General features: G+C 43.4%; 1 protein-coding gene across 1 annotated transcript in view; it reads left to right on the top strand.

Annotated features, from left to right (window-relative positions):
- The first annotated feature begins 7235 nt into the window (after positions 1-7235).
- The window catches only part of TAF4B (TATA-box binding protein associated factor 4b), a 122368-nt gene continuing 113891 nt past the window's right edge, over positions 7236-15712 (top strand). Inside the window, exon 1 of the mRNA XM_075920812.2 lies at positions 7236-8057. Coding sequence (XP_075776927.1) covers positions 7640-8057 — 418 coding nt within the window. The 5' untranslated portion in view covers positions 7236-7639. The remainder of the gene's footprint in view (positions 8058-15712) is intronic.

Below are 15712 nucleotides of genomic sequence, written 5' to 3'. Positions count from 1 at the left end.
CTGAATGTTCAGCAGATAAGTCCACCCATACAAAAAATCAGTACAAGAGGACAGAGAAGACATGGGGAGGTGGTATTTGTGACATCAGGTGTGAATTTAAAATATGCCTGTATGATTACTGAGGTTGTGCACAAATAGCCAATTATTCACCCAGTTACCCATTTGCATTAATAAATATCTGGGCTGTCAATCACAGTTAATGCATGCAATTAATTAATTATAATTATTCATACTTTTAATTGCATTGTTAAACTATAGAATACCAATTGAAATTGATTAAACATTATGGATTTTTTCTCCATTTTCAAATACTTACTTCAATTACAACAGAATACAAAGCATACACTGTTCACTTTATATTTGATTACAAACATTTGCACTGTAACAATGATAAATATTTTTCAATTCACCTCGTACAAGTACTATATTGCAGTCTTTCATGAAAGTGCAAAAAGCTAACTGGTTCTGAAAACTGGCCATTTATTTCTCCGCTTTAACCAGATATCAATCCATGAAAGGATATTCCCTCTTATTGCATGACAGCTTATTTTGCTAAAGTGCCTTCGGTGAGGGATCTTGTCAAAGGCTTTCTGGAAATCTTAAGTACACTATATCCACTGGATCCCCATTGTCCACATGCTTGTTGACTCCCCCCCCATGGTTTTCCTTTACAGAAACTATGTTGATTTTTCCCCCAACAAATTATATTCACCTTTAAAATGGAGATATACTTATCTCATAGAGCTGGAAAGGACCTTGAGAGGTCAGTGAGTCCAGTCCTCTGCCCTTATGGCAGGACCAAGTACCATCCCTGACAGATTTCCTATAGATCCTTAAATGGCCCCCTCAAGGATTGAGCTTACAACCCTGAGTTTAGCAGGCTAATACTCAAACCACTGAGCTATCCCTCCCCCCAAGACCTATGTGTCTTGTGGTATGGTGGGCAGGTGGGACCTAGCCACGTGCAGCAGCCCCAGATCCCAGCCTCAGCCCCAAAAGATCCACCGGCAGTGGCACCAGAGGACCACCCGTCCCAGACTTGGCCATGCTGCAGTGGTCCCAGCTACATCACGATCCTGGTTCTCGGTGGTCATGGCTATGTTACAGCCCCAGATTCCCCAGCTCTCAGCCATGCCATGGCTCTGGTTTCAGTGGCCCCAGTTGCCCTAGCTCCCTCAGCCACACCACAGGCCTAGCACCTGGCCATGTTCCTCATTTTAAGCACCTCCAGCCACTCTATCTCCCAACTGCACTACAGCCTTGGGTTACAGCAGTGGCCCCTGTTCTGGCCATCCTGGATCTGCCTCCCAGCCACACCGCAGGAGCCCTGGCCTCAGCACTCTTGACCAAAATGCCTGCTGCAGCAACAGTAAGACACCCCCGAGCTGACCTGCCCCCACCAACAGTTAACCGGTTAAACAATATCATTTAAATTATTTAATTGGTTAACAGTTTTGATCAATATTTACATCCTTAAATGCAATAAGGACTTCTGCAAACTACTCCACTTAAGAAGAAACAATCCACTGCACACCTACAAAACGGGAAATGGTTGTGTAGGAAGTTTTGTGGAAAGGGATGTGGAGTCATAGTGCACCACAAGTGAAATATAAATCAATAGTGTAACACTGTTGCCAAAAAAAAAGGCAAATATTGTTCGGGGATGCATTAGTAGGAGTGCTATAAGTGACAAGAAGTAATTCTTCTGCTTTACTCTGCACTGATTAAGCTTTAACTGAAGTATTGTGTCTAGTTCTGGATGTCACATTTGAGGAAAGATGTGGACAAATTCGAGAAAGTCCTGAGAAGATCAACAAAAATGATGAAAGGTCTAGAAAATGTGACCTATGAGGGAAGATTGAAAAAAATTGGTTTGTTTTGTCTGGAAAAGAGATGACTGACAGGGGACATGATAACAGTTTACAAGTATCTAAAAGGTTGTTACAAGGAGAAGAGTGAAAAATTATTCTCCTTAATGTCTCATAGGACAAGAAGCAATGGGTTTAAAATGTAGCAAGAGAGGGTTAGGATGGAAATTAGAAAAAACTTCCTGTCAGGATGGTTAAGCATTGGAATAAATTGCCTATGAAAGCTGTAAAATCTCTATCATTTGAGATTTTTAAGAGCAGGTTAGACAAATACTTGTCAGGGATGATGATCTAGATCAGTGTTTCTCAACCTTTTTTTTGTAAAGTACCCCTTTTTCAAAAAAAAATAAGTACCCCCAGTACCTACAGTTTTCAGACACTTTTTTTTTCTACCATTGCAACACATTTGTTTAAACAATGTAATCGTAGCCGGGCAGTCGATGAAATTTTTGGGTGTAGAAAGTACAAAAGTGCCGAAAAACTTAAAACAATAATTCAGTTTTCTCCAAATTTCAGTTGTGTTGACGTACCCCTCCAGACTTCTCTCAAGTACCACTGAGGGTACTGTACCACTGGTTGAGAAACACTGATCTAGATGGTGCTTGGTCCTGCCATGAATGCAGGGGGATTAGGTTTGGTGACCTCTCTAAGAGCCTTCAAGTTTCATGATTCTATGATTTTTAGTGCATTTATTTTTGTACATAACTATATTTTTAAGTTCAACTTTCATAATAGAGAGATTGCACTACATTATTTGTGATCTAAAAAGCACTATTTATTTTGTTTTTACTGTACAAGATTTGTAAGCAAAAATAAGGATATAAAGTGAGCACTGTACACCTTGCATTCTGTGGTAATTAAAATCAATATACTTGAAAATTGAGAAAACACCCAAAATATTTAAATAAATGCAATTGTATTATTCTTTAACAGTGTGATTAATTGCAAGTTTTTAATCAAGTAATTATTCAGGATTCACTTTTAATCACTTGACGGCCTTAGTAAATACCTGATTTGTATTCATAGTTGTAACTCCACTTCCATTGCTTAATCTCTTCTCTCACTTGTCTCCTTTCCAGAATAAATAGTCAGAGATTTCCCTCCCCTGCCCTTTTTATATGGAATCTCAATTTCCTTACCGACTTTTACTGCTCTGCTTGCTGTGTCTTTTGGAAATTCATCCTGAAAAGCTCAAGTTCTCTGGTGTGAAGTTATGCTGCCACTTTAATGCATTCAGAATGCTGGTAAATCTAGTAATGATAATTTAATTTTTTCCATGAGAATATAATTTTAATTCAACTGGTGAAATTGATTCCTCAAATACATTTGCAATTGTTGCAATTAGGTTCATGAATAAAATTAAATCGGCAATCCTCACAATCCTCCCTCATTTGAGATGAATTTTAAGGCAAGTATTAAAAGGTTCACACAGTGACAAAGAATTGCTGTATTCAATTAAAATTATAAAATATAATTTTGTTTTAAAATGGTAATTTTGTTATCTGAATTACAATGCCTTGATTATTAATCTGAAGTAATTGTAAACATTCAGATTTCATACTCCTTACTATTCTGGTTTACTTTTGCATTTTTTTTTTTTCATTTTGGGCAATGAATATTGCCTGATTAAACTTTTTACCGTAACCGGAGTTTGAAAAATTTACTCAGTACCCATATACCGAAGGATTATATGACTAGCCAAGAATAAAACCTGTTCCCCCAGCCTATGCCCTTTGCAATTTAATGGAATAATACAATTACATACTCATTAGCAGGGCTCGCTGAACTACGGCGAGTCCCGCTCGCCAGCCGCGCTGTCCGGCGATCTGTGCATGCGCAGATCGCCCGAACCCGGCTCTTCCGGGTTACAATCTATTTGCCACGGGCAAGTAGATTGTATTATTTGTCGAGCCTTGCTCATTAGAGTTTCTGTCAACTCTCTTAATTTTTTTACTGTAACTTCTTAAATAATTTTTTGGTGTTTTTTCCCTCTGGAGTTCTCACTGTTATCTCCACCCTCCCCAAACTTCTTTCCTTCCCCCAGTCATGCTATATTATCTTCTTTGCATCTCTCTTCACTGTTGAGGATGTTAGGGAGATCCCCAAACTTGAACCATTGTTTTTAGGTGACAAATGTGAGGAATTGTTCCAGACTGAGGTGACATTAGAGGACATTTTGGAACAAACTGATAAACTAAACTGTAACAAGTTTCCAGCACCAGATGGCATTTACCCAAGAATTCTGAAAAAACTCAAATTTGAAACTGAGGAACTACTAACTATGGTTTGTAACCTATCCTTTAAATCATCTTCTGTACCAAAAGATTGGAAGATAGCTAATGCGATACCAATTTTCAAAAAGGGCTGTAGAGGTGGTCCTGGCATGAGCAGACGGGTAAATCTAACTTCAGTACGAGGCAAATTGATTGAAACTATAGTAAAGAACAGAATAGTAAGACACATAAGTGAATATAATTTGTTGGGGAGAAAATAAACCTAGTTTCTGTAAAGGAAAATCATACCTCACTAAACTAATAGAATTCTGTGATGAGCGTCAAAGGGATCTCACAAAATTAGGTGACTGGGTAACAAAATGGCAGGTGAAATTTTATGTTGATAAATTAAAAGTAATGCACTTATGAAAAGGAAGTATATCTTCACACAATGCACAGTCAACCTGTGGAACTCCTTTCAAGAGGATGGGAAGACCAGGACTTTAATAGTATTTAAAAAAGAACTAGATAAATTCATGGAGAATAGGTCCATTAATGGCTATTAGCCAGGATGGGTAGGAATGGTATCCCTAGCGTCTGTTTGTCAGAAGGGTGGAATAGGTAACCTGATGATTACCTGTTTTGTTCATTCCCTCTGGGGCACCTGGTAGTAGCCACTGTTGGAAGACAGGATACTGAGCTAGATGTACTTTTCGGTTCTTATGTTCAGTGTCACTTCCTCCATTACTTTCACTATCTTCAGATACTTTTTTCACATTATATTTGTGTTGTCTACTTCCTTTTTTCTCCTTTCAAAAGCTCTTTCTCTCATGCTTATCTAGCTGCTTCACCCATCCATGTCCACCTACTTCTTTACATACATCCTCTTACACTGGTCCATTCACATAGGGGTCTTTGAAATTTTACTAAACATTTAAGAGAGGATTAATCCTTCTAACAAATGAAAACTAGGTGACCCCAAGATACGGAGGTAGTATCCAAGTAACAAACCTGCTCCACCCCCTGCCTAAATAGATGTTGTCCATGGACAATGCCCTAAGGCCTACTTTTTGTATACATCTCCAGTTAGTGTAGTCATTGAAAAATATACATGGGCCACATCTGCTCTGGCTGCTGGAAGGAAGGAGAGAATCCCTTCTCTGTTCCCCTGTCCCACCATAGCATCACTTTGTCACTGGAATATGAGAGGAATTACACTACTTTACCTCTCCCCTATTCTCCTGGTTATTGTGATATAAATGTCTCTGCTACTTTTTCCTCACTTCACCTTTCTTTTTGAGTCCTCCTCTGCAGTGATTAGCACTAGTGACCACCCCTCATACTGTTCAGTGTTTTCAAGCAGCAATAGAGTGAAATCATCCAAAGCTTTGAACAGAAAAAGAAAATATTGAAAGATTCTAATTAGTTTTCAATAGGCAGCAGATTGGCAAATCTGTGAACGTCAGCATAGAGCTATCCACCTCCACATTAGGAAAATAATACTGCATCCTTTTACACTCAGTGCATGTTTTACATGTTTTTGTGTCTATCAGAACTAGCATTTGTTGTAATGAAAACTTAGATTTTGTGGATGCTAACTGAATCTTTTCCAGGCAAGTGCCTATTTGCTGTGTTCATTTTTCTTGTCTTTATCAAAGTAATACTTTTCATTTCTATAGTATTTTCCTTAAAAATCCTCAAAGCCTTTGCAAAAATGAGGGACTCTCAATATGAAACCATATATTTCTGTCTGAAAATATTGCACCTACTATGGTTAAAAAAACACCTAATATCACCAGGAGAGAAGTCAATGGAAACACTTTTGCTGCAGTTTAATTATTTACTCTGTGCATTTGATAGCACTTTACATATGCTTGATTTCATTGTTCTATATTTAGTGGGCCTTGATTCTGCAATAATTTATAGTTTAGTCCTGGAGGAATTCTGCAATTGTTGCATTTGGAGCCATCATAAAATTGAAGAATTCCATCTAGGCTGATATTTTCAGTTAACTTTATATGCATTACTTCTATAGCACTAATTATTTGCTTAAAAAATAAGCATATGCACAAATATTCACAGGATTGGGGCTCTGGCAATAATCCCGGCACAATTTATTCTTCAGGTTCAATATACCACTGTAATAGAACCTACTCACAGTAGTAAAATCAGACGGTTTGTTGTTTTTTAAAATTTTTCCTGTTACAGACTAACTTGGCTATCCCTCCGAAGCTAGTAAAATATTGTTATCTCTGTTAAACAAGCAATGGAAACTAAGACACAATAGCATTCCACTCTGAACAATTGCATTTGTCTCTTATTGACTTCCATAGTAAAATAGGTTTCATTTTTTATTTGGAAAAATGTTTTTCTTTCTGTAAATTCAGTCTGGAATCTGAAAGTCAAGCCAAATCCTAGTCCTGAAGTCTAGTCCTGCAATGAGCGCAACACAAGCACATCATTGTGGCAGCAGGACCTTACTTACACCTCTGCATTTACTATTTATTAATGGTCAGCTTTTAAGTTGACTCCTCAATGACATCTCAATTGCTTTTACAGCATTTACACAGGCATATATGACTGAAGGCACTCTAGAAGAAATATACCCCAGTTCGTTTCCTTTTATCTTTGTGGGTTCTGCAGGGATGACTGTAAAACCTCATTCTAATCACCTCAATCAGCAGCTGTGAGTCTACACAGGCACAAGGCGGGGTGAATAAAAAGAAGGCGATTAATATGGTCGTTTTTCAGAACAAGAACCACTCTTTAAAAGCCCCTGTTTGCAATGTGCTGAACTTCCTCCGTTCCCGGGAGTAAAGAGATGGCTCATTACTTTGCAGGGTTTTTGTTTTCATCTAATGTGACCTGCCCAAAGAGACCCGTGGGATCTGTGCCAAAATAGGTGCGTTACAAGGATTTTTAAATCCGGCCGCCCCAATGTTTCAATCAGCCTGAAATGCGTCTGTTGCTTTGCTTGTGTGTAAGAAGGAATGTCGTATGCACCCCAAACGTGCAGCCTGAACGCTCCCCTAGGAGAGCGCTCCCACACGTCCCTCTCCAGCCTCCCAGCTGTTTGGAACGCGGCCCCTGTGACGCCACAAGGCCCAGCCCTATAGGCTCGTTCGGCGCTGCCAATCCGAAAGAAGAGTGCCCGGGGAAAGCCTGGCTGCGGCCCCGCGCGCCTGCAGCGCGTGCGTGGTGGAAAGGGCGGGGGAGCTCCGCGTGGCTCTATAAACATGGCTGGGGCCCGCCGCCCGGGGGCGGGTTTATATGCTGGGCACCAAGAGTGCGGGGGGCGCAGGCGCAGTAGCGTGAGCCGGTTCCCTGAGCCCGCCCCACGTGTGCGCAGCCGGCAGGGGACGGATGACCATGTGTTTTCCCCAGTGTGGCAGCGGGAGCTGCCCGCAGCAGCCCGGGCGCTGAGGCAGCGTGTGAGCCCCGGATCCGGCCGGCCGCCAAGAAACCAGCCTCCCCCTTTCCCGGCTGCTATGCTGCGGGATAACGCGGACGCTCCGGGAAACTCCAGCCCTCCCCGCCTTGGTCCCGCGCTCCTCCTCCATGAGCACCTCTGCGGCAGCCCCGGTGAGGGTGATGCCCGCCGGGCACGCTGAGCAGGCGCTGGCGGCTCCTGCAGCGAGCGGGGCCGGTGGGGCTCAGCCGGCACCTGCCCTGCTCTGCTCTCAGACCACGGTGTCCCCGGCTTCTGACTCTGGCGCTCCCGCGGGGGGCCAGGCAGTTGCCTTGAGCCACGCAATGACTAAGGTTCCCATCAGCCTGGTGCCTGCCGTTTCCCAGCAGTCACGGGTGGTGACGGCCCCCGTGGGGACTCTGGTGGCTAAAGTGGCCACTGTCACCGCTGCCCAGCAGCCACCTAACACCTCTGGGGGTCCCAGATTGGCTGCTCCGCAAACCGTGGCTCTCAAAGCCCCCCAAACCACTACAATACAACTGCCTGCAAACTTCCAGCTCCCACCAGGTGAGTTGCCTGTTTTTTCTCTACAGTACCTCTCTTTCCCTCCTCCCCCCCCCCCCCATCGCAATGCCAAGGGGCAGCTGACGTGCTAGGAGAGCTCGATGCTGTGTGAAACTTCTCTAGCAAACTAACTGCAGTCACAATATAAAATGCCTCCCTTTGAGTCTGAAGTACTGTTCTAGTTCCTGTTGTAAGGAGGGGCAAAGGGTGATCAGGAACTTTTATCTTTCATCTTTCTGTTGATATGTAGTCAGTTAGCATGGATTCGTTTCTCTGTACAGTATTTCCAGGTTTCCTCCATTTTCCCTCCTCATGAAGCTTCTTAATTCTCTCTCCTCTCCCCCCTAGCCCCCCCCCACCCCTCAAAAAAAGTGGCTCCTTAGGAGCAGGGGTTGGGTGTACTTTGAAGACATTGCTGGCAGAACTGCAAATGGGTGAAAAGGGAAATGGGGGAAATGGGAAGGATACAATGCTGATTAATTTTAGTTATTAAATGGGGATAGAATGCACTAGGAGGTCCTATTTCAATCCTGAAAAGCAAAGTGTTGTCATAGAAGTCTGACAGCTCCTGCTGTATTGGATTTTAAGTGCTATAAAACAAGCTCACTTCAAGAGAAACACTTGAGCTGATAAATGCCCAGGGAAAAGTTCTCGTCTAAATAAGGCCATGTGACTTTTTTATCATAGTTTCAAATGTTGGGAGTTAAAGGGAGTTCCCTTAGTAAATGGCCTGTCTCTCAAAGGGGGTTGGAGGCTTAGCATCACAGATGCTCAGATCATGTATTTAGCTGTCTGACTTCTTGCCTCCAAGCTTTAAATTTCTGGTCTTTGTCCTTTTGTGGAAGCCTGTAATAACACAGACTAATGAAATCTAATGGAAGACGAGGGCAATTTCAATGGCATTTCTGAGTCTTAGTTTGGGCTATGTACATTTTAAGAGAGATGTCTTTAAGTATTCGTGATAAACATAAGGAAGCATTTTTCATGCACGCTAGCTTTCTTTTCTTAATTTTTAGATAATATAGGTGAGATTGAGGTGCTACATGCTAAAACAAATCAGTGAATTAAAAAGTAACAAGTCACCAGGACTGGGTGATATGTATCTTCAGGATTTAAGAATGAAATAGAAGCATTATCAACCAAAACGTGCAAACTTTCATTGGACTCTGCTGCTTTAGCAGTGGACTGGAGTAGCAGCAAGTAAGACAATCCTACTGGGTCAGGCCAACAGTACATTTAGCACAGTATCCTGTGTTCTGTGAGTATTCATGAAGTTGCAGGGTTCTAGCAACATATACGAGACCAATAGGGCCCTGTCCAGCCACCTGGCCAGGAACTAAAGCCGCAAAAGCAGCAGCATGTCAGGCTGCTGCACACAGGATCCAGCACTTAGCCTAGGCAGCTCCTTCAGCAAGGCTGTATTGCCTACAGTTCTGTCTCGTGGGGCAGGCACAAGACTTAGCAGCAGCTGTCGCATATCACATTATGTGCAAGTGGTTCATGCACACCTGGAGTGGAGATGCATGCCATTGCATGGAAGGGACTCCTGTCCAGAAGCATGTGAGTCATTTGCACATAGTAGTGTGACCAGATAAAGCTGCCGATGAGCATAGTCCCCACCCCAGTGGGTAGGGATGGGGGCAGTATAACCATGCCACAGGAACTTCTTTTGCTGCTGATATTCTTGGCTTGGCTGCTGGCCATGGCCTTGCTGGTCTTGCTTGTTGCTAGAGCCCCACAGCTTCATGGCTACTGCATCTACAGATATGAATTTTGTCAGCACAGGGCTCTACCGACAGTGGTCAATGCTAGGTATGTCAGAGAGTATGAACAGAATAGGCAGTCACTGACTGATCCATTCCCTGTTGTCTACTCCCAAGTTCTGGTAGTATTGGGGTCCCCTCCCTGTCCATCCTGGCTAACAGTCAGTGATGGACCTATCCTCCATGAACTTTTCTTTCTTTCTTTCTTTTTTTACAGTTTTGTCCTTCATAACTTCCCTGAGAAGAAAGTTACACAGGATGACCATGTTGTGTGTAGGGATGTAAAATCCCATTTTAATTAGTTAACCTTTTAACTAATTAACCATGGCCAGCCTCATGCCCGCACCATGAGCAGGGGCTGCTCTAGCCTGGCTGCTTCTGATCCCATGATGGATTACTGGGTCCCAGCCCTGATGCCCACCCCACCCCATGCGAGGCTGCAGACTCTTGGACTGGAAGCTGGCAGCCCACCCCTCTGCCGCTTCTTCTCCTTCGCCTGCCCGAGGCTGGTGACTCCCAGGCTGAGCTAGCAGCTTTGCAGGGCTGGACCTCTGCCTGCAATGGGTTGCAGGCAGGAGGCTACTCCTGGGTAATGGGTAACCATGGATTACCCAGTAAATATCACCCATTAACAGTGATGCTTACTGGGTAACTGGTTACTAGTTCATATCCCTAGTTGTCTAGTGCTTCCTTTTTTGTCTATTTTTAATTTTGTAATTGTCTATTTGATTGGATGACTTCCCCGAGCTCCCAGATCTTGTTCTGTAGCATAACACATCCTTATTCAAGGTGTTGGGGTTCCATGGATGTATGTAGTGGCAGTTTGATATTTTTTAATCTTATTAATATGGTCTTAACAAATTGGCAATTAATTTTGCCCATGAATGGGGAAGCAGGCGGGAGCTGGACCATGTGGGGGAGCTGGTTTTTAAACTGGCTCCCCTCATGGGGTGGCAGAGGGCTCCCTTGGAAAGGGAATTGTGAATGCACTGGCTGCCCCTGGGAGCTATCAAATAATCATGTAACTGATGATATTTGGTGCGGTTACACGACTATTCAATTACTGTTGACTATTCTATTACTATACTATTCACGGTATCTGACATCCAGAGCTGTTGCTGGCAGGATGCCACCTTCAGAGCTGGAGGCCTGGCCTGACAGATGCTGTTCTCTGGCCACTTATTTCTGCATTGGCTTAGAATGAAGGGTAGCTATACTGTGATCCCTTACCCCAAAATACCTTGCAACCTCCCAGTGACTCCCTATTAGACCAGAGCCCTGAATTTGAGAAACACTGTTCTCCCCCATGAAACCCCTATAATATAGGGCAAAAGTGCACACAAGACCAGATTTCTCATTTCATTACATGTTTTTCATGGTGTGTGGGGCCCTATTTATTAGTGGTTTCTAGCATTCTTGACTGCTGCTGCACATTGAGTGTTTTCAGAAACTTTTCATAATGGTCCCAAGATCTTTCTTGAGCAGGAACAGCCAATTTAGATTCCATCTTTTTGTATGTATAGTTGGATTCAGTTTCCCAGTGTGCACCACCTTGCGTTTATCAGCATTGAAGTTCATCTGCCATTTTGTTGTCCAGTCAGGCAGTTTTGTTAGGTCCCTTTTTAACTCTTTGTAGTCAGCTTTGAACATAATACAAAATTACTCAAGATAATTATCTGCAGTCTTTTGCCACCTTGGAGTTTCATCTTTTTCCAGACCATTTATGAATATATTGTACAGCACTGGTCCTAGTACAGATCTTTGAGGAACATCAGTGGTTGCATATCCATTCTGAAAAATGACCATTACCTCTATCACTTGTTTCTACCTTGTCTTTTATAACTAGTTACTTATTCATGAGAGGACCCTCCCCTCTTACCAGTGTTGGTTTGCTTTAAGAGCCTTAGGTGAGGGACCTTGTCAAAGGCTTTCTCAAAGTCCAGCTACACTGTAGCTACTAGATCACCCTTGTCCACATATTTAGTCTCTCTTAAAGTGTAATAGTGTTGAGAGTGATTTTCCTTAACAAAAGCCATTTTGATTCTCTCACAACGTGTTCATTTGCATCTGACAATTATGATCTTTACTAGCCTGGTACAGGAGATAATTTGAATAAGTTGCATACCACTGATAGTCCTGTAATTTCATCTTCGATTTGTTTTTTCAGAATTTTCAGGTGAATACCATCTGGTTCTGGTGATTTATTACTGTTTAACTTATCAGTTGGTTTTAGTACTTTCTATATTGACTTTTCCATATGGGATAGTTCTTCAGAATTGTCATCTAGAAAAAATGTCTCAGCATCTTCCTCACATCCTTTGCAGTGAACACTGATGCAAAGAATTCATTAGCTTGTCTGCAAGGGTCTTTTCTTCCTATGGTCTTATCTATCTTCAGTGCTACTGTAGCACCTTGATATTCCAGTGGTCCCACTGGTTGTTTGGCAGGCTTCCTGCTTCTGATGCACTTAACTTCTTTTTCTCTGTTAATTTGTCTTTGCTTCCTTTTCAGACTTTTTTGGCCTGTGTAATTGTTTTTACACTTGCCAGAGTTTATGCTTCTCTTGATTCTACTGATGAAAACCTTATTTCCTAAAGGATGCCTCTTTGTTTCTAACCATTTTTTTTATTTTGTTGCTTAGCCATGTGAAATGCTTTTTAATATGGTCTGTATATTTAATTTGAAACTCTATTATGGTGGTTTTTAAAACTTTCCATGCAGCTTTCAGGCATTTCACTTTTTTGTGACTACCTTTCAATTTCTGGTTAATTAGTTCCCTCATTTTTGTATAATTCCCCTATTTGAAGTTAAATGCTACTGTAGTGGACTTTTTTGGTGTCATCCCTTTGCCCACATGAAATGTTAAATTTAATTATGATCATTATTACCAGGCAGTGTAGCTATAGTCACTACTTGGACCAGATCCAATGCTCCGCTTAGGACTAAATCATAAGTGCCTCTTCCCTTTTGGGTTCCAAAATTAGCTGCTTTAAGAAGCATTTACATTTGATATCAAGCAATTTTCTTGTAGACATGGGCAGTTACTTAGGGCTAGTCAATTTCTAAAATGGCGACTGGCTGGGAACATGCAAATCAGGCTTGGGATATTTAAATCTCGGGCTTGATTTGCAATTTTGGTCACCCTTGTTAGCCTCCCTAGATTGATCTAGGGGGCTAGTGTAGACGTACCCCCACAGAATTTCAGTCATCACCACCATCCTGGTCAGGTGGTCAGTAGTGTATTTCTATTGCTTTATTTTCATTATTCAAGCATGGAATTGATATCCATAGAGATTGTGGTTCAGTTTGATTCATTCAAGATTTTTTCCCCCTCTGACTCTGCTTTCTTTGACATATGGTATTGCTTCCCCATCAGCACAACTTTGTCACTCCTATATATTTTGTACCCCAGTGTTACTTAGCGATGTTAAATTTTGATTAGTTGATAAGGGCACCTCTGCCTTTGAAGTGTAGAAACAGCCCCAGGGCTTTTGCTACACTTCAAAGGCGAAAGTGCTCCCCGCCGCGTTTCAAAGAGGCAGCGCCCTATGGAGCCCAGGATCAGCTGGGGAATCCCCCACTGGCCATCGGCTCCATGTGGCACTGCTGCTTTGAAACACCATGTGCAGCCTGGGAACTCCCCAGCTGGCCCAGGGCTGCAGGCAGTGTTTCAAAGCAGCAGTGCTGCATGGAACCCGGGATATGGCTTTGAAGCACCTCTTCCTCTTCTCCCTGCCCCTCCCCTTTGCTGACTCTTTCTAATAGAGACAGCAAGGGGGACAGGAATAATGACTAGTCAACTAGCAAAGGCTTATCGGATTGTCGACCACTCGACTGGTTGTTCCCGTTGCTAGTATTACTATGTTCAACTGATTATCATCATTCCTCCAAGTTTCTGTGATGCTTATTGTATCGATATCCTCCTTTTAATACCAGGCACTCAAGTTCACTTCTTTTAGGTCTGGTGAACTCTAGGAGATTACACTGAATTTAGCCGCATAAGGTTGATTTTTTTTCTAAATGATGTGTCCACACTATCAAGCCTGTCTCGTTGACCTTAAGGGCCGCTGAAGTCTGTTGGGTACTCCTGATTTCATGAGGAGTAATACTGTTCCTGTTCTTGCATGGTTGAGTTTGATAGCGTAGACACAGTGTTGGCAAAAGTCCAGGTTATTGGCCTCTGGGAGGCATCCCACAGTGCCCTGCTCTGGCCAGAATTTGCACCTCTACTGTTCTCCAGGTGAACAGAAAAAGCCCTGGGAAAGACTGAATTTCGTTTCCTGTGTAGCCAGCGTTGCCATCACACCTCAGAGCAGGCAGCACATGCCTTTCAATACTTCATGTCCCATGAGCTCCAACTATCAGGGGCACAGGATAGCACCAGCGAGGAGTTTCCAGTAGCTCTTGGACCTAATCAAGGCATGGGGAGACAAATTAATTCTGTCTGAGCTCCAAACCAGCAAAAGAAATGCGGACATCTAGGCAAAGATCGCAAACTGACTGATGGCCAAAGGATACTCTGGGGATGCCCAGCAATGCAGAGTCAAAATAAAGGAGCTGAGGCAGGCGTACCACAGGACAAAGGAGGCGAACGGTCTGGTGCATCACTACAAATGTGCTGGCTCTACGAGCAGCTCTATGCTATTTTAGGGGGGACCTGAACAGCTTCCCAAGCCTGACCAAGGAGTCCAGCCAAGACACTCCTGACATCAGTGTGGAGAACAGCGAGGGGGAGGATGACGACAGTGAGGAGAATGGCCAGCTGGTGATGGGCAAGAGCCAAGAACTTTTATCACAGAACCAGTCCTCTCCTCCCAGGACATCTCCCAGCTGAGCACTGAACCTAGGGAGGTTGCTTCTGGTGAGTTCAATTTTTTCTTACTACAAGCGAGTTAAGGCAATTGGGTGTGATGTGCAGCATGCTCTGTGCCTGCACAGCACAGGGGGCCCGGAATAGCTTGCTAACGTGTCTGGAGATGGAGCAGAAGTCCTTCCTGCCCAGCTCCATGAAGTTCTCAGCTAGGAACTCTTTGATCCTTCTCACAAGGTTTATGGGGAGGCCTGCCTTATTCTCTTTTCCACGGTAGGATACCTTCCTATGCCAAGCCACAAATAAGTGGTCTGGCATCAGTGAACCACAAGGCATTGCAGCATAAGGCCCAAGTTTGTGGCCATGTTAAGTCAGCATCTGCTCCCCATCGCTCTGTGTGATTTGGAGAAGACTGATGTTGCATGGCAACCTGGATGGAGGAAGAGGGGAAGCTATTAGCACTCTCCCAGGGGAGCTGCGTGCTTCCTCACCCCCCGCCTATAGGCTGAGAAAGTAGCACTGTCCTGGAAAGCTGCATGTGCCAGACACCACCCTGCTCCACTGCTATGACTGAACCCTGTCCTGCCTGCAGGATCATGTCCTGGCAGGAACCTTACTGTGCCTCTTTTTGTGTGAGTACAGAGGCTCCCTTGAACTCTGCTGTGTACCTGCTGTACAGTGGCCACTTTAAAGCAAAACTTTAGCCTTGCACAGAACTCAGCTCCATTGTCTTTACAGAGACCATATTAGGGTTAGGTTTAACACACTGTATCTCCTGAAATGTTTGCTCATGTAACTCTTCATTACAGGAGTTAATTCACTGCATACTCACCTGGCACCACTAGCTGTCCACCTGGTGCAAATCCTCAGGCAAAAACCATCAAGGGAAGATGAGTTCACGGAGTAAATGGACTGGATGAATATTCTCCTGGAGGAGATGCGGGCCAAGCATCAGGACAGAGTCATGCAACAGCAGGAGAGGAGAGTGTGCAGGGAGTTGCAGACCAGGCAACAGGACAGTATCTTTGCCTCCACGATGACAGTAGTAGCAGCCTGGAGAAACACCCCTCTTCCCGCCACACACA

Source organism: Pelodiscus sinensis, chromosome 2 (genome assembly GCF_052426305.1).
Source record: "Pelodiscus sinensis isolate ZL-2025 chromosome 2, ASM5242630v1, whole genome shotgun sequence".
In the NCBI taxonomy this organism is placed as follows: domain Eukaryota; kingdom Metazoa; phylum Chordata; order Testudines; family Trionychidae; genus Pelodiscus; species Pelodiscus sinensis.
This window is presented reverse-complemented; position numbering and strand designations above follow the sequence as displayed.